Source organism: Aquarana catesbeiana, linkage group LG03, assembly GCF_042186555.1.
Source record: "Aquarana catesbeiana isolate 2022-GZ linkage group LG03, ASM4218655v1, whole genome shotgun sequence".
Taxonomy (NCBI): domain Eukaryota; kingdom Metazoa; phylum Chordata; class Amphibia; order Anura; family Ranidae; genus Aquarana; species Aquarana catesbeiana.
Window position 1 is genome coordinate 691,521,008 of NC_133326.1, and position 24,584 is coordinate 691,545,591.

The window sequence follows — 24,584 nt, forward strand, 5'->3', positions numbered from 1 at the left end:
CCGGGTCACCTGATCTCTGTGATAGCCTCTGATTGGCTATCACAGTGATCATTTATGGAGGAGAGACATACTTAGTATCTCTCTCTCTCCTTGCAGAAAAAAAAACTGCGTGTGTAAAAAATAAGTACATTAATAATAATAGGGAAAAAAAATAAAAATACCTCGATCAAGGTTTGATCTAGATCAGTGCCAGGGTTAGTGTTTGGGTCAAGGTCAGGGTCAGTTTTTTTTTTTTTCTTTTTCTTTACAGGATTTTTTTTTTTAATTAGTATCGCCGTCAGTCTCTTAGGTAAGATAGAAAAAAAACAAAATGTACACTATTGTTTTTGGGCTGTACTACAAGTACAAACAACAACTAACATACACATATGGGAAATTAGATGAGTCAGCCAAGGATAAGTGGAGCAAGGCACCACATCCCAAATAATTGGAAAAAAAACTTGGAAATTGAACAGGGGACTTTAAAGGTGCCTGAAAAGATGAAAAACTATTTCATGTGTAATATAAAATTATACATTTTATTAAATACATTTATTAACCACTTGACAACTGGGCACTTAAACTCCCCCTCCTGCCCAGACCAATTTTCAGCTTTCAGCGCTGTCACACTTTGAATGACAATTACTCAGTCTTGTAATACTGTACCCAAATGAATTTTTTATCCTTTTTTTCATACAAATAGAGCTTTCTTTTGGTGGTATTTGATCACCTCTGGGTTTTTTATTTTTTTGTGCTATAAATGAAAAAAGACCGAAAATTTTGAAAAAAAAAACGCATTTTTCTTAGTTTATGTGATAAAATTTTGCAAATTATTAATTTTTCTTCAGAAATTTTGGCCACAATTTATACTGCTACATATCTTTGGTAAAAATAACTGAAATTAGTGGATATTATTTGGTCTGTGTGAAAGTTAGAGAGTCTACAAGCTGTGGTGCAAATCATAAAAAATTGATCACACCTGATGTACTGAGGGCCTATCTCATTTCTTGCGACCCGAACAAGCCAGGAAAGTACAAATACCCCCCAAATGACCCCTTTTTTGAAAGTAGACATTCCAAGGTATTTAGTAAGATGCATTGTGAGGTTTTTGATGTTGTCATTTTTTTCCCACAATTCTTTGCAGAATGAAGATTTTTTTTTTTCCCCACAAAATTGTCATTGTAATAGGTTATTTCTCTCACATGGCATGTGTATACCACAAATGACCCCCCAAAATACATTCTGCTACTCCTCCTGAGTATGGCCATACCACATGTGTGAGACTTTTACACAGCCTGGCCAGGCCCAATATTGAAATAGCACCATCAAGCGTTCTAGGAGCATAAATTACACATCTCATTTCTCAACCACCTATTACACTTTTGAAGGCCCTGGAGCACCAGGACAATGGAAACGCCCACAAAGTGACCCCATTTTGGAAAGCTAACACCCCAACGTATAAACTATGAGGCATAATGAGTCTTTTGAACGGTTCATTTTTTTCCAGAAGTTTTTGGAAAATGTGGAAAAAAAAAGAAAACGCATTTTTTTACGCAAAGTTGTGCATTTATAGGATATTTCCAACGCATAGCACGTACATAGCAAAAAAGACACCCCAAAATACATTCTGCTACTCCTCCTGAGTATGGCGATACTACATGTGTGAGACTTTTACACATGCAAGGAACACCATCAGCTGTTCTAGGGACACATAGCATTCACATACCAAGAATTACACCCCAAAATACATTATGCTGAGCAAAGAGTAAACAAAAGATTACCTGTGGTTGTAGTAGCGCAGTTGTACACAGGAGGATAGCACTGGTCCAGGCAGCAGGCAGGGACTTGGTCAGCAAAAGCAAACGCAATTTTCCAGGCAACAGGCAGGAATACTGTCCATAGTCAGTACAGGCAGCAGGCAGGGATACTGTCCATATATAGTCCAGGGTCAGTGCAGGCAGAGATTGTCAGCAGTGCCAATATATTGGTCCTGGTAGTAGGCAGGTCCATGTGGTGTGGTTAGTTCATGCGACAGGCAGAGGCATGATGGCATAGGTCCTACAGGCAGCAGGCAGAAGTAGGGCCTCGTTCAGGACAGAATGGGGACAGAGGTAGAGGCTTCTCCCACCCAAATCTCTTTGAAGCCTCTGAGTCTCCAGACCCTAATCTAGGAATGAGAAAACAAATGAAATTGTTTTCTTCATCCAGAAAAACAATTCTGGAGCCCCTCACATACAGTATGTGAGATCCCTGTGTTCTGAATCCCACTAGTCCACTGGCAGGGTACAAGATCAGTCCAAGAGGCAGGCAAGAGGCATGGTCAAACAGTCCAGGGTCTGTTCCAGATCAGGCAGATGTATGTACAGAATCGGTAGGCAGAAGCATGGCTGAATAACAGTCCAGAGTCAGTTCCAGATCAGGCAGAGGTATAAACAGAATTGGTAGGCAGAAGCGTGGTCGAATAACAGTCCAGGGTCAGTTCCAGATCAGGCAGAGATATAAACAGAATCGGTAGGCAGAAGCGTGGTCGAATAACAAGCCAGGGTCAGTTACAGAGCAAGTAGAGGCATAAGGGGTGTGAAGGTAAATGGCAGGAAGTGAGGGTTATGTTTACCATAATTCACTAATAATTTAGTCAAGTATGGTAACGGCGGAAACAGTCAACTATGCAGAGGTCTGGTTGGTTGGAAGGACATTGGGGACAATGATAAGTGGTGTCTCTTCTCACCCCTCGTTTGGAGCACACCCGGCATTTTTTCTGACGTTTTTGGCCTGTTGGTCTGGGAGGGATTTTATCGGGAAAGTGGCGTTCAGAGAGTCTGCTAATTACATCGGATCTAATGTTTTCTGGTGGGCTGTTCGGGTATATAAGGGCAGTGGTGATTTCCTCCTGGTAGCCAAGGAAGGGTTTGCATCTGTCAGTGGAGTTGCGATAAATTACATAGGTGTTGTATATGGTCAAATTAAATAAATAAATAAAAACTTTTTTATACAACTGGTATGTTCTTCTAGTGGAAAGGTAGGGTTCGAGCATCTGGTAGTTGAAGTCGACACCCCCCATATACATGTTGTATTCATGGATACATGTTGTCTTTAGAATTGGGCCATTCCTCCTGGTGATCTCAACAAATGTATTGGTGTGGATCGATGAAAGCATGTAGACGTCCCTTCTGTCCCTCCACTTCACAGCCAGAATTTTCTCATTCCGTAAGCTCTCCGCCTCCCCTCTTCTTAACTTCTTGTTGACGAGGCTTTGAGGAAAGCCCTTCTGATTCGTCCTTACGGTGCCGCATGCTGGAGTCTTCTTTCTGTGAAGGTTTCGGAACAGGGGCAAACTAGAATAAAAATTGTCCACATACAGATGGTAGCCTTTCTCCAGGAGTGGGTTTATGAGTTCCCAAACGACTTTCCCACTCGATCCAATGTATTCTGGGCAATTAGGGGGATGTAGCTGGGTGTCCTTCCCTTCGTATACCATGAAGGTATAGGTATACCCTGTAGCATGATCGCACAATTTGTACATCTTCACCCCATAGCGGGCCCTTTTGGTGGGAATAAATTGTTTTAAGCCCAGCCTGCCAGAAAATTTGATAAGGGACTCATCCACACATATGTGTTGGTCTGGGGTAAACAACTGGGGGAAGATTTCAGAAAAATAATTTATTAGGGGCCAAATTTTAAAAAGCTTCTCAAAATTTGGGTGATTTCGGGGAGGGCACTGGGTATTGTCGTTATAGTGTAGGAATCTCATAATCATGAGATATCTGGTCCTGGGCATTATTGAGAAAAAGATGGGCATGTGGTAGATGGGGAGGGTAGACCAATAAGAACGTAATTCATTTTTTCTGTTTAGTCCCATACAGAATGTGAGGCCCAAAAAAATTTTAAACTCCTCCACTGTTAGGGCTCTCCACTCGTAGGGACGGGCATATTAGGACGTTGGGTTACTTGCTATAAATTGTTGCACTGGGCCACAATTGATGCAAGCATGTCCTCAGTAAAAAAAAGGTGGAAAAAGTCTATCGGGGAAAAATTTTCTGTGTCCACCTGGACTCCTGGCTGGGCAGTGAAAGGGGGAACGTTAGCTTCTCCTGAATTAGGAGGCAGCCACAAGGGGTTTTGAAGGGAATAGGGAAGGCTGGCATGGGACCTAACCCTTTGGGACTGAGGTGACACCCCACTGGTACGTGGCCTTTGCCGAGGTACTGCGGTGCTGGTGGATGGCACTGCGGTGCTGGTGGATGGCACTGCCTCCTCACCAGTACGCCTTCGTCTGGCGGGTGGACTTTCATCCTCCTCCTCTGAGGCTGTCAGTGTACCACTGGTTAGGACAGGCTCGTAGTCCACGTCAGACTCAGAATCTGAAAATGAGGAGGAATCCGAAGCGGAGAGCTCCCCGTTGCTCTCGTCGCCCGCAAGAATATTGTACGCCTCCTCAGCTGAATATAATCTTCTAGCCATTGTTGGTGATGACAGAAGGCACTGATGACAAGTGACACTGATAGCTGGCACTCTTACGTGGCACTGATGACACGTGACACTTACGTGACACTGATGACACTGATACGTGGCACTGGTGACACTGATAACAGATGGCATGTGGCACTGACAGGTGGTACTGACAGATGGTACTGACAGGTTGAACTGACAGATAGCACTGACGGCAGGTTGCACTGATGGCAGGTGGCACTGATGGCAGATAGAACTGATGGCAGGTGGCACTAATGACAGATAGTACTGACAGATGGTACTGACAGGTGGAACTGATGGCAGGTGGCACTGATAGCAGATGGCACTGATGGCAGGTGGAACTGATGGCAGGTGGCACTGATGGCAGATGGGACTGGCAGATGGGACTGGCAGATGGCACTGGCAGATGGCACTGGCAGATGGCACTGATAGATGGGACTGGCAGATGGGACTGACAGATGGGACTGACAGAGGCACTGGCAGATGGCACTGGCACTGGCAGATGGCACTGGCAGATGGCACTGACAGATGGGACTGACAGATGGGACTGACAGATGGCACTGGCAGATGGGACTGACAGATGGCACTGATATTTTATAGTATATGTTTTTTTCACTCACAATATAAATCTCTAAAGCACAGGTCGCTCTCCCTCCTCACACGCGGTCTCTGTGTGAGGAGGGAGAGCCGGCAACGAGAGATGATCTCATATGTTTACATTTAAGATCATCTCTCATTGGCACTGCCGATCGCACTGAAAATGGCCGCTATGATTGGCTGTTTTCAGCGATCTGTGACTGGCTGTGTCCAAGGGACACGGCCAGCACAAAACTTCCCGCGGGCGCGCATCGCGGAAATAAATAGCAGGACGTCCAGGGACGGCCACCCGGCAGATAGCGTCCGCGCTGCAGCCGTCTTTCGGCTATAGCGTGGGCGCGAAGTGGTTAAAAAAAGATATAAACAATCTTCTTGATAAAATAATGTGATCAGACCAAAGCTATCTACTGCACAAAAACGTATTTCTCGACATGTTTCGCTAATGTATATAGCTTCTTCAGGAGATTTGTAATTGTCTGTGTAGCGGGCACCTACTTTTATGTAGGTGACTCTTTTTGCTAGCTTATACTTGCAGGTATATTTAGGCAGGCTTGTACCATTGCAGCAGGCCTGTTTGTTTATTTGGGATTTGAGTGACAGGTAGTTTGTATGTGAGTTCTGGCCAATCATTAATTTGTTTGGCAGGAGGCGGGACTCTCATATAAAAGCCAGGTCACATGGTCAGAGAGTAGTCGAGTTTCTGTGCAGAGTTCGGAGCGAGAGGTCCCCCCTCTGGGGAGCCAAAGGAGCCCCCCCTGCGAGGAGGGTGGGGGGCTGGACCGGGACTCGTAGCAGAGCTAGTGACACCGTACAGCATGTAGTCGCTGGTGTCATTGGACGCCCCTGCGGGGAAGGGAACGTGCCATAAAGGAGACAAGGGATGGAGAAACCATGCAGAAGAAGTAGAACTAAGTGGAAGACAACTAGGCGATTGATTGTTTATGAGTGGCACATGGACTATTGATCACGTGAGTGAAAGCCCAAGGGAAGGGTACTACCAGAGGCTGAGGGATGTTGGTACGCAAGTCAGTGAGACAGGTGATTATGGCCTGTGACTTTGGGTTCAACAATGCCCCGGGATTCCAATCAGTCAGGCGGGAGGAGTTATTCAGAGTAATCTCTTCTTTAGCCCAACTTGGAAGTACCATGCAGATGGGAAGTAGTGGTAAAAAGGTGGCGGTAAAGCTGCAAGTTCACATATAGAAGACAGACTGTCCTTAAAAAGTTATGCAGATGAAGAAGTTATTCAGAGTGACTCTTTATCAATTATTCTCTATCAAAATCTACTTCCATCTTCCCTGATGAAGAAATCACATAGAGTGATTTCCTACTATCCGTAATGTTCTAAGTCTTTGCATGAAAGAAACAGAAAAGATATTGAAGTAACAAAAGAGCATCTCAGAAAACCCTTCTCCTATCCCAGTTTATGTTGCTTAATAAAAGCAAGAGAAAAATACAATAAGGACTGTTTCTGATTTTATGGGTTGCGATGGGCTGGGTGGTAAACGTGAATTACGGATATAATGATTAATCAGCCGCTCCTTCCGGGTAAGCGCTACATCTGTGTACAGCGTATTCACCCGAAATTAATTTCAGGTCAGTATGCGAACAAACCTGGGCCTCCGGGCCATCAAATATTGAGGTTATCAGTGTGTCATAGGAGAACTATTGTGGGGCTCCTGGGTGAACGCATGGGGGGTGGTCTTAGCTAAGACCCAGGAGCCCCACTCTAGCCTCTGCACCCTTTTCAGCTGATTTGGAAGTTAAGAAAGTCTGATGCCTTTGGAAATGAATGCAGTTTGATATTTATTTCTGGACTGTCCCTTTCTCTTTTGCTGTGAATGTTGGTCGATGAAGGAAACTACAGCTTCCAAATCTGCTAAACCAGCTTTGTATGTGTTATAGATCTCTATATGGGCACTTTGGTTCTCCTATGACACACTGATATCCTCAATCTTTGGCGGTCCAGAGGCCCTGGTGTGTTCGCATACTGACCTGAAATAATTTTTGGGTAAATACGCCGTACACAGACAATTACGAATCTCCTGAAGAAGCTATATACTTTAGCGAAACGTGGAGAAATACATTTTTGTGCAGTAGATATACTATTGCTTTGGTCTGATCACATTTTTTTTATCAGGAATATTGTTTATATCGTTTTTAACAAATGTATTTAATATAATGTATCATTATATATTACACATGAAAGTTTTTAATTTTTTCAGGCACCTTTAAAGTCCCCTGTTCCATTTCCAAGTTTTTTTAACACTCGGATATTTAGTATCGCTGCGATCATCAGGAGCAGGAGAATTTAATTTGGCTTGTTCTTGGTGATAGGTTGTGGTAGTAGCTAGAAATATAAGGTACATTTAAAAAATATATATTTATTTTACTATTTTGGGACAGTTTTCCTTTGATGATAAAAAAAAAAATTAGGAGATGTCCATTACCATTTTCCACCAAATGAAAGCCCAATTTGTCCTGAATAAAATGCGGTATAATCCACCTGGATGCACAAAGTAGTTGTGATGATATGTACAGTTTTACTAACACATGTCAAAGTTGCAAAATTGTGTTTAGGCATTAACGTTTGTTTTACCCTGAGGTGTAAAGGTGTTAAGATGATGAAACAAAACTCTAAGGAAGAGCAGAATATAACATAATGTGCCTATAGGGATGAGTGCAGTAATTTTGGTTAAATAGATTTTACAATTGGCAGAATTGTGCTAAAGCAGATAATCCCAATTTTGCCCATTAAGCTGCTGGGATGGAAAAAACATATCCACTCTGTAGCACATGCATCATAGTTTGAAGGCCTTGCCTAGACCAATACACAAAACAGTAATACCATTACGAGTCGATCAACTCTTCCATAGATGGTTACACATCTCGCTCGCGACTAAGGAGTATTCTTCAAACAAGCAACAAATGAGATGTACAATCCAGGATATAATACATATCCTTTGTTGCAGTAATTGGGGTCAGGGCTGGCCCCACCATGGCTCCCAGTGGGTCCATGGGACCCAGGCGGCAAGTTGAGAGGGGCTGCAGAGCAGGGCCACCTCTAGCTACACGATCCGCAGTGGGTGCAGACTCAGTTAGAGTTATGCAGGCTGCCTGACACAGCGCTGTCCTGTACAGACGTGGCACTCTCATGATTCAGTGACAGCCAGAAGCCAGAGATGAGTGTGAGAGAGACTCTCCTCATTGCTCCATCCTTATGATAGAAATTTCTCATACGAGCTCCTGATGAACAGGGGTGGTGCCAGGTGAGTGCAGGCCATGGAGGGAGGGAGAAGTCATGGAGAAGTGTAGAGAGTCAGCATACTGATCAGCCGATCCAGCACCGAGATCCCTTGATCTTCCACTGACACCCCATTCCTGAACATTCCTGAGTGATCTGGACGGGTGACAGGGTCAGCCCAGCTTGGAAGAGGGAGGGGTAGAGGGAGGGACCATACACAGCACAAGAAAGCTATGCATATATTACCCTAACCTGTCTATATACCCTAGTAGCCTCTCTGTATACCCTAGTAGCCTGTCTATATACCCTAGTTGCCTGTCTATATACCCTAACCAGTCTATATACCCTAGCCTGTCTATATACCCTAGTTGCCTGTCTATATACCCTAGTAGCCTATCTATATACCCTAGGCTGTCTATATAGCCTAGCCTGTCTGTATACCCTAGTAGCCTGTCTAAATACCCTAGCCTGTCAGTGTAGCCTAGTAGCCTGTCTGTATACCCTAAGAGCCTGTCTAAATACCCTAGCCTGTCAGTATAGACTAGTAGCCTGTCTGTATACCCTAGGAGCCTGTCTATATACCCTAGTAGCCTGTCTGTATACCCTAGTAGCCTGTATGTATACCCTAGCATGTCTATATACCCTAGTAACCTGTCTGTATACCCTAGCCTGTCGCTATACCCTAGTAGCCTGTCTTTATACCCTAGCCTGTCTGTACACCCTGACCCTAGTAGCCTGTCTTTATACCCTAGCCTGTCTATATACCCTAGTAGCCTGACTATATAGCTTGACCCTAGTAGCCTGTCTTTATACCCTAGCCTGTCTATATACCCTGGTAGCCTGTCTGTATACCATAGCAGCCTGTCTGTGTACCCTAGTAGCCTGTCTCTATACCCTAGCAGCCTGTCTATATACCCTAGTGGCCTGTCTGTATACCCCAGCCTGTCTATATACCCTAGTAGCCTGTCTGTATACTGTAGCGTGTCTGTAAACCCTAGCCTGTCTATATACCTTAGTAGCATATATATATATATATATATATATATATATATATATATATATATACCCTAGTAGCCTGCCTGTACACCCTAGCCTGTCTCTATACATTAGCCTGTCTATATAATACACTAGTCTGTCTATATACCCTAGCCTGTCTACATACTACACTAACCTGTCTATGTAAACTAGCCTGTCTATATACACTAGCCTGTCTGTATACCCTTGCCTGTCTATATACTACACTAGCCTGACTATATACTACCCTAGCCTATCTATATACTACAATAGCCTGTGCATATACTACTCTAGCCTATCCATTTACTACCCTAGCCTGTCGCTATACTACACTAGCCTGTCTATATACCCTAGCCTCAGCCTGTCTATATACTACCCTAGCCTGTCTATATACTACCCTAGCCTGTCCATATACTACCCTAGCCTGTATATATACGACACTAGCCTGTCTATATACCAATCTAGCCTGTCTATATTCCACTATAGCCTGTCTATATACCACTCTAGCCTGTCTATATACCAATCTAGCCTGTTTATATACCACTCTAGCCTGTCTATATACTACACTAGCCTGTCTATATACCAATCTAGCCTGTCTATATACCACTCTAGCCTGTCTATATACTACACTAGCCTGTCTATATACCCTAGCCTGTCTATACACCTTAGCCTGTCTATATACTACACTAGCCTGTCTATATACTACCTTAGCTGTCTATATACCTTGGCCTGTTCATATACCCTAGCCTGTCTATACACTACACTAGCCTGTCTATACACTGCACTAGCTTGTCTATATACACTGCCTGTCTATATACTACACTAGCCTGTTTATATACCAATCTAGCCTATCTATATACCAATCTAGCCTGTCTATATACTACACTAGCCTGTCTATATACCTTTCTAGCCTGTCTATATACTACACTAGCCTGTCTATATACCATAGCCTGTCTATATACCTTAGCCTGTCTATATACTACCTTAGCCTGCCTATATACTACCTTAGCCTGTCTATATACCTTAGCCTGTCTATACACTACACTAGCCTGTCTATATACCCTAGCCTGTCTTTATACTACCCTAGCCTGTCTATATACTACACTAGCCCTTAACCTAGGTTCACACTTATGTGTTTAGTGTAGAATCTGACTTCCTGATGAATTGAATTTTAGTTTTAATGATATAAAATAATAAATGTGGGGGCCTTTTGGTGAGTGTGAGTTCTTTTTTTTTGGGGGGGGGCAGCATTTCATTCTTGGACCCAGGCACCACAATGTCTTGGACCAGCCATGATTGGGGTACATGCAGGCAGCAAAAAGTATTTAACATGCTTTATACTAATGTAGCGCTCACTCTTGTAGGAGCCCTTGGTTTAGGTCCCTAGGCTCTTGCCTAGTAGTTGCGTCCACAGACAGCACACAATCACAGTCACTCTCTTGGCTCAGTATTCAGGAGGGTATTCAGGAAGGTATGCTTTTCTGATGTTTTATTGAAAAAAAAAAATGAATTTGGGTAGGTGTAGGGTAACTGTGAGATTTCCCAGGAACTTTAAGCAATGACTTGAAGACACTAGTGTCCCTCCTAAGAATCTGAGCACAGTCCTTACTTGCGGGAAATATTGGGCTGAACTATACCAGGATACTGTAGACAATGTCCTCTTTGAGCAACGCTGATTCTAGTACAAGAAGGATGGTAGCAGCAAACCGTCACTGTGATCTCTCGTGCCGGTCTATACTCTTTAATGTCCTTGGATAATTGAGTGTCTTCTTCCAATATCTTCCAGACATCCCTTGTGTGATTCACCAGACCAGATCTCAAAAAGAAAGAACCTTAGTCAGCTCCAGCAAACTTTTAGCAGAACAGCCCCCCCCCCAGGTAGTATAGCTGGGACTTCAATGAACACATGGTAGGTCTGCCCAGAAGGGTAGCAGACCTCAAGAATGGGATCTCCTCCTCCAGGACAAGAACACCTCTGTCCAAGTCTCAGAGTATCTATGCTTCCTCCAGGATGCCATCTGGGCACCTATCCCCAGCAATTGGCTAGGGCTGCATAAATATTCAGCTGCTGATTTGACTCTGCTGGCCCACTTTCTTCCAGAACCCTCCAAACAGACAGTCAGAAGCATCCAACCCTGCAGATAGTGAAAGACAGAACAGACCAAAACAATCACATGCAGCTCAAGTGATTACAGTGAACCAAATGTACCTAACCTAGCAGCTATGTAAGAGGGTGCTACACTAAATAGAGCTTACGCATGCACTATAGGTAAAGAACGCAGATCCATGTAGTTACTCAACAAGCATCAGGAGGTATATTGTAGATCAGATGGTTCAAATAAATGGGTATCACGTGCTGCCTTATTGCATTTTACCTGATTCATCAGATTTAAAATAGACCTCCAGATGTTTGGTTTTCAACCATGTGGACCTGTCTAATCTCCTTTACTTGCTTTAACCTGCCTTAGCAACAGGGGAAAGAGAAGTTGGTTGCAAAGAGAGACTTAATCAGCTTTAAAGCCTTATGCCTAGTACACACAAGCCGAATGTCAGGAGACATCGGCCCGTGTCTATGTCAGCCGGTCCAACAGTCGGATGAACATGCTGGAAAACCAGCAGCCGACCTGCTCTAGATCAGTGCTTTCAGCCAATGACTGAGAGCGCTGACCGGAGTGTCCTGGCGGGGGGGCTGCAAGAACACAACAGCTTAGCAGTGGAGGTCGCTGTACTAACGTCGGATCATTAGTACAACGGCTCCGACCGGAACTATTGAACTTCGTTCATCTGCCAGTCGGTTCAAAGAAAAAAAAACTATTCGTGTGTACCAGGTTTCTTGTTACTTTAGATAGTTTGTTTGGACCAAGCTGGTCCAAACTATTTCCTTTACTAACAGATGCACCCGCTGTGAGCTCTGTATAAACTGTATCAGCTACATACAGTATACAGCAGCAGTATGGGGACTTCCAGTCCCATTCTTTGAGCAAAATTAAGTCCAGCTCAGCGCTGCTCAGCCATTCACAGGAAAACTTGTATTTAATTAATAAATACTGGGCTTCCTCTGATTGGCTGAGGTGGAACGGTGGGCAGATGATGTCACAAGATCCCCCCTCAGTCAATCAAAGAAAGCCTTGTATTCATTAATGAAATACAAAGCTTTCTGTGAATGGCTAAGTAGCGCTCAACCCAACTCAATTTTATTTCAGGAGATGGACAAGAGGTCTACAACCTGCTGCCAAAACACAGTGGGGTATACTGTATGTAACTGATACTACATACAGTTTATACAGCGGTCCCAGTGGGTGCAACTGTTTATGAAGGAAATAGTTAGCTAGGACCAGCTTGGCCCAAATCAACTATTTAAAGTCACAAGAAACCTGGATTTAGGCTTTAAAAGAGATGTATGGGTTTTTTTCAGAATCATACTTACCTAGGTGGATGCTGCATCTGTCCCCCGACACCTCTAACACTGAGAATAGAGTGATCTAACACTGCCAATCACTTGGCTCACAGATCCCTGGGCAAAGAGCTGGTGACTGTCAGTCACCAGCTCTTTGCTCTGCCCCCCACCCACCGCTCACTGGAGTGCCAGGCTGTGGAGGGGGCGGGAGCGACCAGCTCAGCCTCTCAGCGGCTTGCTGAGAGGCTGAGCCAGGTGCTGGTGTTCTAACAGATTACCTCTACCCTTTTTGCAACGGAAGTGACATTCCACCATGCTTTCCACAGGGCGATGCGTTCCACACACTTTATGATCTGACGGGTAGCAGTATTCTGATAGAACACCGCCCTTCCTGCATTGAAGACACATTCTCCTCTCACAGGGGACACTCTCGCCCCCTAGTGGTGGTTCTAGTTCCGCAGTGGAATAGACACCATGCGGACATCTTACTACACTCAGCTATGTCTTGAATTTCAGAGTAATTTTAGCAATAAAGTGAGCGCATATAAATAAATATAGTATATTGATATCTGTGATATTGATTTATATACGCCCACTTTATTGCTAAAATTACTCTGCAATTCAAAACGTAGGTGGGTGTACTAAGATGTCCGCATGGGTGTTCTATCAGAATACTGCTACCCCTCAGATTATAAAGTGTGTGGAACACATAGCACGCCGTGGAACACATGGTGGAACGCATTGCGCATGCGCAGTAAGTATTTTTTGGTCAGAACGTCACTTCCTTTGCACAATCTGATGAGTAGCGGTAATCTGATAGAACACAGGTGCAGGCATCTGGGTGGATCCTGACCATATGGTCGCAATCTTTCCCCAGCCTGGACTGGACCTGTGGTGTCAGCCGACAGTGGGTTTCAGCCCCCTGTATGCTGAAAAACGGGTCACAGGAGTGTAGAACAAACTGCACTCCTGTGATCCACAGAAAAAGTGCAGCCAGACAAGTGTTGGCTGTACTTCTCCTTTAAAACTAAACTTCAGGGAAATAGCTAATTATTACAGGAATTTTATTTCTGTCCATCACAGCTTTGCCACACGGATCATTTCTGAATGGCAGAAGAGGATACCTGATTTATTCTGCTGCAGCTTTACTTTGACTTACAGGTCCCACAACTCCACCTTGTGACTGGACAGTGGAAGGAGAAGCAGCACATTGATTAGTTCATCTCTTAGTTATTCCACTCTCTCCTCCAACCAGCATATTCTATTGCATTGCAACACACTTTACGGGCTCATTGTGCTATTTCTTTTTCTCTCTCTCAATGGTCTACTGTGTAGACTACAAGATAAACTCTTCTTTACCTACAGTAGTTGGCAGGGATTCCCAGTGATGTCAGGGATTCCTAGGGATACTTTTGGAACCAATGACAGCAGGAAGCTGTAATATATACACAACAAAGAAGCAGTAGAAATACTCTTTATACTATATATGGGTTTGGGCAACCACCGAACGGGGTCAAACTTAAAAGTTTAGGCTTTCGTCCATGAACAGCCAAAATTAAGCCTGAAGCTAAGTTCAGATAGAACTGTCAGCTCATCCCTAATTAATAATTAGTGATAACTAAATCTGCCTGGGTTTGGATTGAAGTATCCTGCCTGAGGTCTGACAAACCCCGACTTATAGCTTACTAATAACATACAAAGTCATCCATAACTCTGCCCTGAGCTACATCACCAACCTCATCTGAAACTATTAGCCAAATTGTCCTCTTCATTCCTCCCAAGACCTCCTGCTCTCTAGCTCCTACATCACCTCCTTTCATCCTTACCTCCAGGACTTCTCTAGAGCTTCTCCCATTTTCTAACACTCCCTACCCCAATCTGTCTGATCATCTCCTACTCTATCTGCCTTTAGGTGTTCCCTAAAAACTTGTCGCTATTAAAAAACCTATCCAACCTCCACCTACTAAATTGAACTTTTTAGGACATAATTATTACCTTTTGTATTGCTTGACCCCCCTTTTTAGGTTGTGAACTTTCATGAGCAGAGCCCTGCTAACCTAATAATAATAATAATAATAATAATAATAATAATAATAATAATAACTTGGCGACAAACCCATTGAAGTCTATGGAAGTTAAACCTTGTTGGTAAATTCTGTCCATTTTTACACTATGGTGGAAAAGGATGTCTTGCAAGAAATTCCAAACAAAAAGTGGTGCAGTGAACAAATAATACTAAAATAATGTACAGTATGCAAGTCTCTAAAAACACCCAGTGCTTGAATTTGCAAATAATAGTCCACAAACAAATTCTTCAATATTGAAGTACAATGAAGCCACAAATCTTCCACAGAAATTCCACTCAGTGTATTTATGCTTCTACCTCTCCCCAACACACTGGGAATCACCAGATCAATATGCCTTAGTTAAGATCAGCATATTACACTTTATATATCAGTAGCAGATCTCTATGGGGTTGGTTTAATAAAACTGGAGAGTGCAAAATGTGATTTAGCTGTGCGTGGTAGCCAAACAGCTTCTGACTTCAGCTTCTTCAATTAATATTTGACAAAAAAATCTGGAACCTGATTGGTTTCTATGCAGAGCTGCACCAGATTTTGCACTCTTCGGTTTTGGTAAATCAGCCTTTATATATCACCTTGGCCATCAACTTCACACGCATGAGGTAAATTAGGTTCCCCAAGATGAGAGATACACTACGGTGCAAAAGTTTTAGGCGGGTGTGAGAAAATGTTGTAAATGAAGAATGCTTTCAGAGATAGAAGTGTTAATTGTAACGGAACGTCCCACACTCCGATTGAGTGCTTCCATCATATACCGCTTCCTCCAGTCTGACTACAGATATTAGATATTATAGCCGCTTATTACAACCAAGAACTAGGCAGGACTCGTTTGGCTGCAAAGCTGGAACATGAACTGTTTATTTGAACAAAGGCACACAGATATACACCCAGAGGACAATCCCCCCTCCTTTGCATAATGACACAGGGCGGGTAGACTTTACATCCACCAGTAGCATGATAAAGGTGTATTTGAACTTCTCATCAGTAAAATGTCTGTGAGAGGGACTGATGGAGAAATCCCCCCTCCCCTCTCACAGCTAATCCATAGAGACATATACATCCCATAATAGGTTGCTCCCAAGGCAGACACAAACAATAGAACAATGGGATACAGTCACACCTGAAACGATCTACTTAAGAGTCTACAACAGTATATGGGGCAATATACAATATAAATATATATATATATATATATATATATATATATATATATATATATATATATATATAATATTCTAATGTCGTTGTACAGTGAGTCTGACTAGTGCAGATCAGACTGGGGTTCTTGGTCACCCTGTGCCCCTAATAGACACAAGGTGATTTACACACAGGAGTAGCCGGGGGAGCTGGACAAGGAGATTCCAGTGCTCTCCAAGGTAAGCTGGGTTCCACAAGCCCCCCACCCCAAAAGTGACTCCCGTCACATTAATAGTTTATTTTTTATCAATTATCAAAATGGAAAGTAAATGAACAGGAGAGAAATCCAAATCAAATCAATATTTGGTGTGACCACCCTTTGCCTTCAAACCAGCATCAGTTCTTCCAGGTACACTTCCACACAATTTTTGAAGGAATTCGACAGGTAGGTTGTTCCAAACATCTTAAAGAACTAAGCACAGATCTTCTGTGAATGTCGGCTGTCTCAAATACTTCTGTCTGTTCATGTCATCCCAGACAGACTACATGATGTTGAGATCAGGACTCTGTGGTGGCAAAACCAGGATTCCTTCTTCTTTACACTGAAGATAGTTCTTAATGACATTGTCGGTATGTTTGGTGTCGTTGTTCTGGTGCAGAATAAATCTGGGGGCCAATCACACACCTCATTAATGGCATGATGGATAAGTATCTGCCTGTATTTCTCAGCATTGAGGTCACCATTGATCCTGACCAAATCTCCAACTCCATTTGCAGAAATGCAGCCCCAAACTTGCAAGGAACCTCCACCATGCTTCACTGTTGCCTGCAGACACTTATTATTGTACCGCTCTCCAGGCCTTCCACAAACAAACTGCCTCTTGCTAGAGCCAAATATTTAAAATTTTAACTCATCAGTCCAGAGCACCTGCTGCCATTTTTCTGCACCCCAGTTCCTATGTTATTGTGCATAGTTGAGTCTCGTAGCCTTGGTTCTATGTTGAAGGTAAGGCTTTTTGTCCTCAATTCTTCTTTGAAGAACACTTCTGGCCAGACTTCTCAGGACAGTAGATGGGGGTACCTGGGTCCCACTTGTTTCCACCAGTAATGTGCTGATGGCATTGCTGGACATCTTCTGATGTTGAAGGGAAGTAAGCATGATGTGTCTTTCATCTGCTGCATTAAGTTTCCTTGGCTGACCACTGCGTCTACGTTCCTCAACATTGACAATTTCTTTGAGCTTCTTCAAAAAAACATTAACAGCACATCTTGAAACCCCAGTCTGTCCATGGTGTGTGACCTGTGACATGGAAACTGTCTTCCACAACCTCACCTTAGTAGCAGAGTGAGGCTGTTCCTCACCCAGTTTTAAGCCCCTATACAGCTGTTTCTGTTTCATGTATTGCATTTATTGACTGTGTTTCAACCATTCCTTCAGATAAGTTAAAAAAATGCTAAGTCAGCAGTGAACCTGTCTGTGCACATATCAGGCTTCTGTCCAACCATATACAGTGCCTTGAAAAAGTATTCATACCCCTTGACATTTTCCACATTTTGTCATGTTACAACCAAAAACGTAAAAAACGTAATGTAATTTTTTTTACAAATAAATATGTGAAAAGCGTGGCGTGCATTTGTATTCAGCCCCCTTTTCTCTGATACCCCTAACTAAAATCTAGTGGAACCAATGGCCTTCAGAAGTCACCTAATTAGAAAATAGAGTCCACCTGTGTGTAATTTAATCTCAGTATAAATACAGCTGTTCTGTGAAGCCCACAGAGGTTTGTAAGAGAGCCTTCGTGAACAAACAGCATCATGAAGGCCAAGGAACACACCAGACAGGTTAGGGATAAAGCTGTGGAGAAGGCTGAAGCAGGGTTTAGGTTATAAAAAAATATCCCAAGCTTTGAACATCTCAGGGAGCACTGTTCAATCCATCATCCGAAAATGGAAAGACTATGGCACAACGGCAAACCTACCAAGACATGACCGTCCACCTAAACAGACAGGGAGAGCATTAATCAGAGAAGCAGCCAAGAGGCCCATGGTAACTCTGGAGGAGCTGCAGAGATCCACAGCTCAGGTGGGAGAATCTGTCCACAGGACAACTATTAGTCGTGAACTCCACAAATCTGGTCTTTATGGAAGAGTGGCAAGAAGTAAGCCATTGTTGAAAGAAAGCCATAAGAAGTCCTGTTTATGAGAAGCCATGTGAGGGACACAGCAAACACGTGGAAGAAGGTGCTCTGATCAGATGAGACCAAAATTGAACTTTTTGGCCTAAAAGCAAAATGCTATGTGTGGCGGAAAACTAACACTGCCCATCACCCTGAACACACCATCCCCACCGCCAGGGCAGTATTTAAGGTGGGGCAAAAGGGGCCCTGGGCCCCAAAGCAGCTGTCTCATACTTGCCAGCTATCCCAGTTTAAATTCCCTCGTCTCAATGTAAAGTCCTGCCCAGCTCTGCCCTATTGTCATGTACAGATGACTTACCTGCAGACCCTGTGTTTACATGTAAATAACCGGAATATGTATGCATTAATTTGTAAATAGTCGTGGACCGCGACATTCATATGTAAATAGAGGCAGTATTCATATGTATATCATGCCCCCCTGAGGTCATATCCACCATCACCTATACTGAATGCTGCCCACTGGGGAGATAAAGGGGCATGCATGAAAGTCCTGCCTATAACTGTGGTCATTAAGCCTAACATCAGCCTGTTCTGCAAAGGTAAGCAAATTGGAGGTGGAACCCTTCTTCAAAATAACATGGTGCCACAGCACTGTGAATTTTGGTGCATGTGAATTACGCACATCTCAGCAGATGTGTGAGGGTGTCATTAATTAATGGCACTTCTGTGTATCTGCTAAAGGGCAGCACGCTTTTGTGGTGTCAGGAACGTGATTCTGCATGTGTTCCCAACACAAACAAGTGTGAACGCAGGCTAAATGTCTCAGTTACATTAGTGGTCAGTGTAAATCTTCTCATTACATTGGGGCTTGGTGTACAATCCTTTCATTCACACTAGTGGCCAGTGTGAAGGTCCCCCTTATATTGATGGTCAGTGTACATTCTTTATTAAATTGGTGATCAGTGTACATTGGTGGTAAGTGCAGAATTGCCCTTACATTGGTAGTCATTGTAAATCCCCCTTTGCATTGGTGGTCAGTGTAGAAGTGTCACCTTACATTGGTGGTCAGTACAAATCTCCTCAACAATGGTTTGTCAGTGTAAATTCCCGCTTACATGGAGGTCATTGTATATTCCCCCTTACACTGGTGGTTGGTGTAAATACTTATATTACATTGGTGTCAGTGTAGAAATCCCTCTTTATATTGGTTGGGTGGCGTAAAATACCCCATTGCATAGTGGTCAGTGCAAATTCACCCTCACATTAGTGGTCAGTGTAAATCCCCCCTCACATTGGTGGTCAGTGTAGAATCCCCCCTCACACTGGTGGTCAGTGTAGAATCCCCCACTATATACTTGCCAAAGATTTCCAGGTTTCCAAAGATGTTTGCTCTACATGATTCAGAATTTGCCATAGTGTACTGCCTCCTAACTAATCCCATTCCCCCCCACCACTGCCACTGATCCCATCAACCCCCCAGCATTGCCACTGATTACACTCCCCCTTCCCCCAGCATTGCCACTGATCCCAGGAGTCCTAGGATCCCTAGGAGTTTTCTGTCTACTGATGGGTCCCCTCACCTCCCCAGTCCATGATGTGCAGGCAGTGAGGAGATGATGTGCTTTATCTTTTAGCAACCAACCAGTAAGCAGTAATGATGTGCACTAACCTCTTGCAGCCAATCATTGAGCGGTAAGGATGTGCAGTAACATCTAGCAACCTAGAAACCAATCAGTGAGCAGTATTGATGTACAGTAATCTCTAGTAACCAATCAATAAGCAGAAGTCATGTGCTGTAAACTCTAGCAAATAATCAGTGAGCCATAATGTGTGCTGTAACCTCTAGCAGCCAGCCAGTGAGTGGTAATAAAACACTGTAACCTCTGGTGATCAATCGCAATCGCTGCCTGATTTGATTCAGTGAACTGAGTCTAGCTGCTATTTAGTGTATGTCTCAGAGCAGGTGAGTATGCAAAATTACATGGAGCGGGGGGCAATAAAATGTTTGCCCAGGGTCCAATCAATATTAAAGACGGCCCTGCCCACTGTAAAACATGGTGGTGGCAGCATCATGTTGTGGGGATGCTTTTCTTCAGCAGGGGCAGGGAAGCTGGTCAGAGTTGATGGGAAGATGGATGGAGCCAAATACAGGGGAATCTTAGAAGAAAACCTGTTACAGTCTGCAAAAGACTTGAGACTGGGGAGGAGGTTCACCTTCCAGCAGGAAAACGACCCGAAACATACAGCCAGAGCTACAATGGAATAGTTTAGATCAAAGCATATTCATGTGTTAGAATGGCCCAGTCAAAGTCCAGACCTAAATCCAATTGAGAATCTGTGGCAAGATTTGAAAATTGCTGTTCACAGACGCTCTCCATCCAATCTGACAGAGCTTGAGATATTTTGCAAAGAAGAATGAGCAAAAATGTCCGTCTCTAGATGTGCAAAGCTGGTAGAGACATCATCAAAAAGACTTGCAGCTGTAATTGCAGTGAGAGGGGGTTCTACAAAGTATTGACTCAGGGGGGCGCTATACAAATGTACCCCACACTTTTCACATATTTATTTGTAAAAAATTTTGAAAACCATTTATCATTTTTCTTCCACTTCACAATTATGTGCCACTTTGTGTTGGTCTATCACATAAAATCCCAATAAAATACATTTACGTTTTTGGTTATAACATGACAAAATGTGGAAAATTTCAAGGGGTATGAATGCGTTTTTAAGGCACTGTATAACAGGCACTGATGTTGGACGAGAAGGCCTGGCTCGCAGTCTCCGCTCTAATTCATCTCAAAGGTGTTCTATCGGGTTGAGGTCAGGACTCTGTGCAGGTCAGACAAGTTCCTCCATCCCGAACACGCTCATTCATGTCTTTATGGACCTTGCTTTGTGCACTGGTCTAAATCATTTGGTGGAGGGGGGGATTATGGTGTGGGGGTTGTTTTTCAGGGGTTGGGCTTGGCCCCTTAGTTCCAGTAAAGGGAACTCTTAAGGTGTCAGCATACCAAGACATTTTGGACAATTTCATGCTCCCAACTTTGTGGGAACAATTTGGGGAAAACCCCTTCCTGTTCCAACATGACTGTCCACCAGTGCACAAAGCAAGGTCCATAAAGACATGGATGAGTGAGTTTGGGGTGGAGGAACTTGACTGGCCTGCAGAGAGTCCTGATCTCAACCCGATAGAACACCTTTAGGATGAATTAGAGCGGAGACTGTGAGATAGACCTTCTCGTCCACATCAGTGTCTGATCTCACAAATGTGCTTCTGGAAGAATGGTCAAACATTCCCATAGACACACTCCTAAACCTTGTGGACGGCCTTCCCAGAAGAGTTGAAGCTATTATAACTGCAAAGGGTGGGCCAACTCAATATTGAACCCTATGGACTAAGGGCCAGTTCACAGCAACCTCCAGATGTGTTCCAGATGCTTTTCTGCATGCACATTTTTGACGCGTTTTAGATGCACTTTTGGCGCGTTCCCGATGCAGTCCAGTGCATTTCTTCCCCCCTCTTTTTTCTTAACCTTAAATGAGGACATGTGCATTCCAGTGCATTTTTGATGCATTTTACAGGGTTCTAGTACAGTCCAGTGCAGGAAAAATGCAACATGTTCTACCGTATTTTCCGCCGTATAAGACGACCTTTTACACTTAAAAAAACGGGCAAGAATCGGGGGTCGTCTTATACGCCGGGTATCAAATGCAGTCGGCTGTATGTCAGCTTGTCGGATGTGTCGGCTACATACAGTATACACCGCTGAGCCAATCCTGGCGAGCGATGTATTCCAATAATGAATACAGAGCCTGCTTGGTAGTGACCTCTTCCAATCCGAGCGGTCTACATACAGTAGCCTGCTTGGATTGGCTTTGAGAGTCAGAGAGGCGCGGGCTGATGACGTTACAGCCTCTGCCAATCCGAGCAGGCTTTCTATTCATTAATAGAATACATCGCTTGCTGCGATTGGCTCAGCGCGGTATGACGCCAAGAAGGAAATATAGGCAATATGAAGCCTCAGAAGAGGGGTCGTCCTATACAGTGAGTATTATTCAAAAACTGTAGAAATACAGTAGAATCGGGGGGTCTTCTTATACGCCCGGTCGCCTTATACACCGGAAAAATATGGTACTTTTTTTTTCTGGAACTGGAATGCACTGGAACTGCAAGCATGTGTGTGAACTATGCCATTTAAAACCATATAACCGACTTTTGATGCGTTTTTGATGCAGAAAAAAACGTACTTGACTGCATGTAGTGTGAACTGGCCATAAGACTGGGATGCCATTAAAGTTCATGTGCGTGTAAAGGCAGGTGTCCCAATACTTTTGGTAATATAGTGTATATACATGTTTCTCTCTCTCTCAAGAAAAGTTTACGGTTAGTGTCCTGGTATACTCTGCAGACATAGATCTACAATTACAAATATACCGTAAATAGCTCCATACAATATGTATAAAGCTCCATCTGCTGGTGAACAAAAGCATTGCTGAATAGTCATTTAAAGTGGTTGTATACCTATTTTTTAAACTTTTACCTACAGGTAAGCTTATAATAAGGCTTACCTGTAGGTAAAAAATACCTCCTAAACCTTTACGGTTTAGGAGATATTCCCCTCGCAATGAGCCGCTGACTGCAGTGGCGCATGCGCACAGGGGATTCTCGGCTGAAAGCCCGGCAGCCGCTGTCCTTGCCGGAAGAAAAGTCTCCAGCGCGACAACAATACCTGGAAGGCACGCCGAGGGGAAATGTCAGCTCCCTCGGCATGGACCGGGTGAGATGCCGGCGCCTCGTTCTAAGGTAAGTATCTCATAATGAGCTAGTATGCGGTGCATACTAGCTCATTATGCCTTTTCCCTTACAGGTGTAAGGGAAAATAATGACCAAATGGCTTGGTCATTAAGGGGGCAAATCCTTCCAGCCCTTAAGTGGTTAAAGTGTTTGGTAATGGGTTCATATGTCATTGTGTGAAGTGTGATCAATACCACTAGGGGGCAGAAGATCATATCACAAGATTTACCACTGTACATACTATATGTTTACTTAGATTTTTATTAGATTTCTTTAGTGCTGCACTATTTAAACTTTTTTTTTGCATATTTAGCTGAAATGTGAATCACTTTTCCAGTGCTAGCTTGCTCCATATTTTCGAGGCATGGTTTGGTGCAGCCATTTTTATAGTTTACTTCAGCTACCTAAACACCTAAACATCATTGCTGACCAAGTATACGTCTTCATGAAAACGATATTCCCCTGATGGCAGTGGCCTCTTATAGTGGGATAATGGGCCCTGCCACACTGCAAAAATGATATAAAATGGTTTGAGGAATACAACGAGTTTGAGATGTTGACTTGGACTCCAAATTCTCCTGATTTTAATCCATCCAGCATCTGTGGAATGTGCTGGAAAAATAAGTCTGACCCATGGAGCCCCTCACCTCACAACTTACAGTATATGACTTAAAGGATCTGCTAGTGATGGCTTGGTGCCAGAAACCACAGCATACCTTCAGAGGTCTAGTGGTGGCCATGCCTCAATGGGTCAAGGCTGTTTGGATGGCAAAAGTTAAACCTACCCAATTTTAGGTGGGTGGTTATGAAGTTATGGCTGATCAGTGTGTGCAACAACAGAATGGGAGTCTCACTTTTGTTTTATTTTGGGGGAGTAGTAGAAGGTAGGGGTAATTTTTATTTTTCTACAAGGATAGACACCAAGCCAGGTAGTTCTTCTTCCATCTTTCTTGGAAATCCCCATTAACAGTTTGTTAGAACTGAATGTGTTTAGTTTTGGCTTACAGGTGTTCTTTAAAGGCTATTTTGAGAAAAATGGAACTCGTGAAGTGGTTGAGTGCAATTTCGACCTACCTGGGCAGGACGTCTGTGAATATTATGATCAGCAGAATCAAGAAAAATGGGTGTGTCAGCGGCCAAAAAAGCTTCCTTGTGACTCATACCGGGACCACTCATCGGGAGGAAACCGGAAAATCCAAAGCCAAGAAGAGATACCGTTCTTCTCAATGTAATTTCTTTTTTTGCTCTTTCTATCTTCGCTTTGTACTGCAACATTGCTCTTGAATCAATGAGTGTTTTTTATCCTCCATCTAGTAAGGTTTAGTTACAGCCCAACTCCAGCTACATTTTTTTTTAATGCACAGTGTACATTGGAATATAAAAATAATATCTCAGGCACCTTCCCCTGCAGATTCACTACTCTGGGATCCAAATGCTGACCATCTTCTAGGTTGTTAGTACAAAAATAATACTGCGCTTGTGAAAGATTATTCAGTTTGAAGAAAAGCCGCCCCACAAACGTTAGATATTACCACAAAAACAAGAAAGAAAATAAAAGTGTGTTGCGCTACAGTGCTTGATATTACTAAATATTGAAAAAAGTACAAATGAATAGTCAACAAAAAGTATCAGCTTCTCAGATGGACCATAACGGTCAAATGGCTAACTCCATGATTCATTTGTGGATAAGATGCATCCAATCCCTTCACCAATTGAACACGCCACCACC

At 43.4% G+C, this 24,584-nt stretch overlaps 1 protein-coding gene across 1 annotated transcript in view; it reads left to right on the forward strand.

Annotated features, from left to right (window-relative positions):
* LOC141133578 (NXPE family member 3-like) overlaps positions 1–24,584 on the forward strand; it is an 84,475-nt gene that overhangs the window by 43,668 nt on the left and 16,223 nt on the right. The window contains exon 3 of the mRNA XM_073623041.1: positions 23,863–24,083. Within this exon, the coding sequence (XP_073479142.1) occupies positions 23,863–24,083 (221 nt within the window). The remainder of the gene's footprint in view (positions 1–23,862; positions 24,084–24,584) is intronic.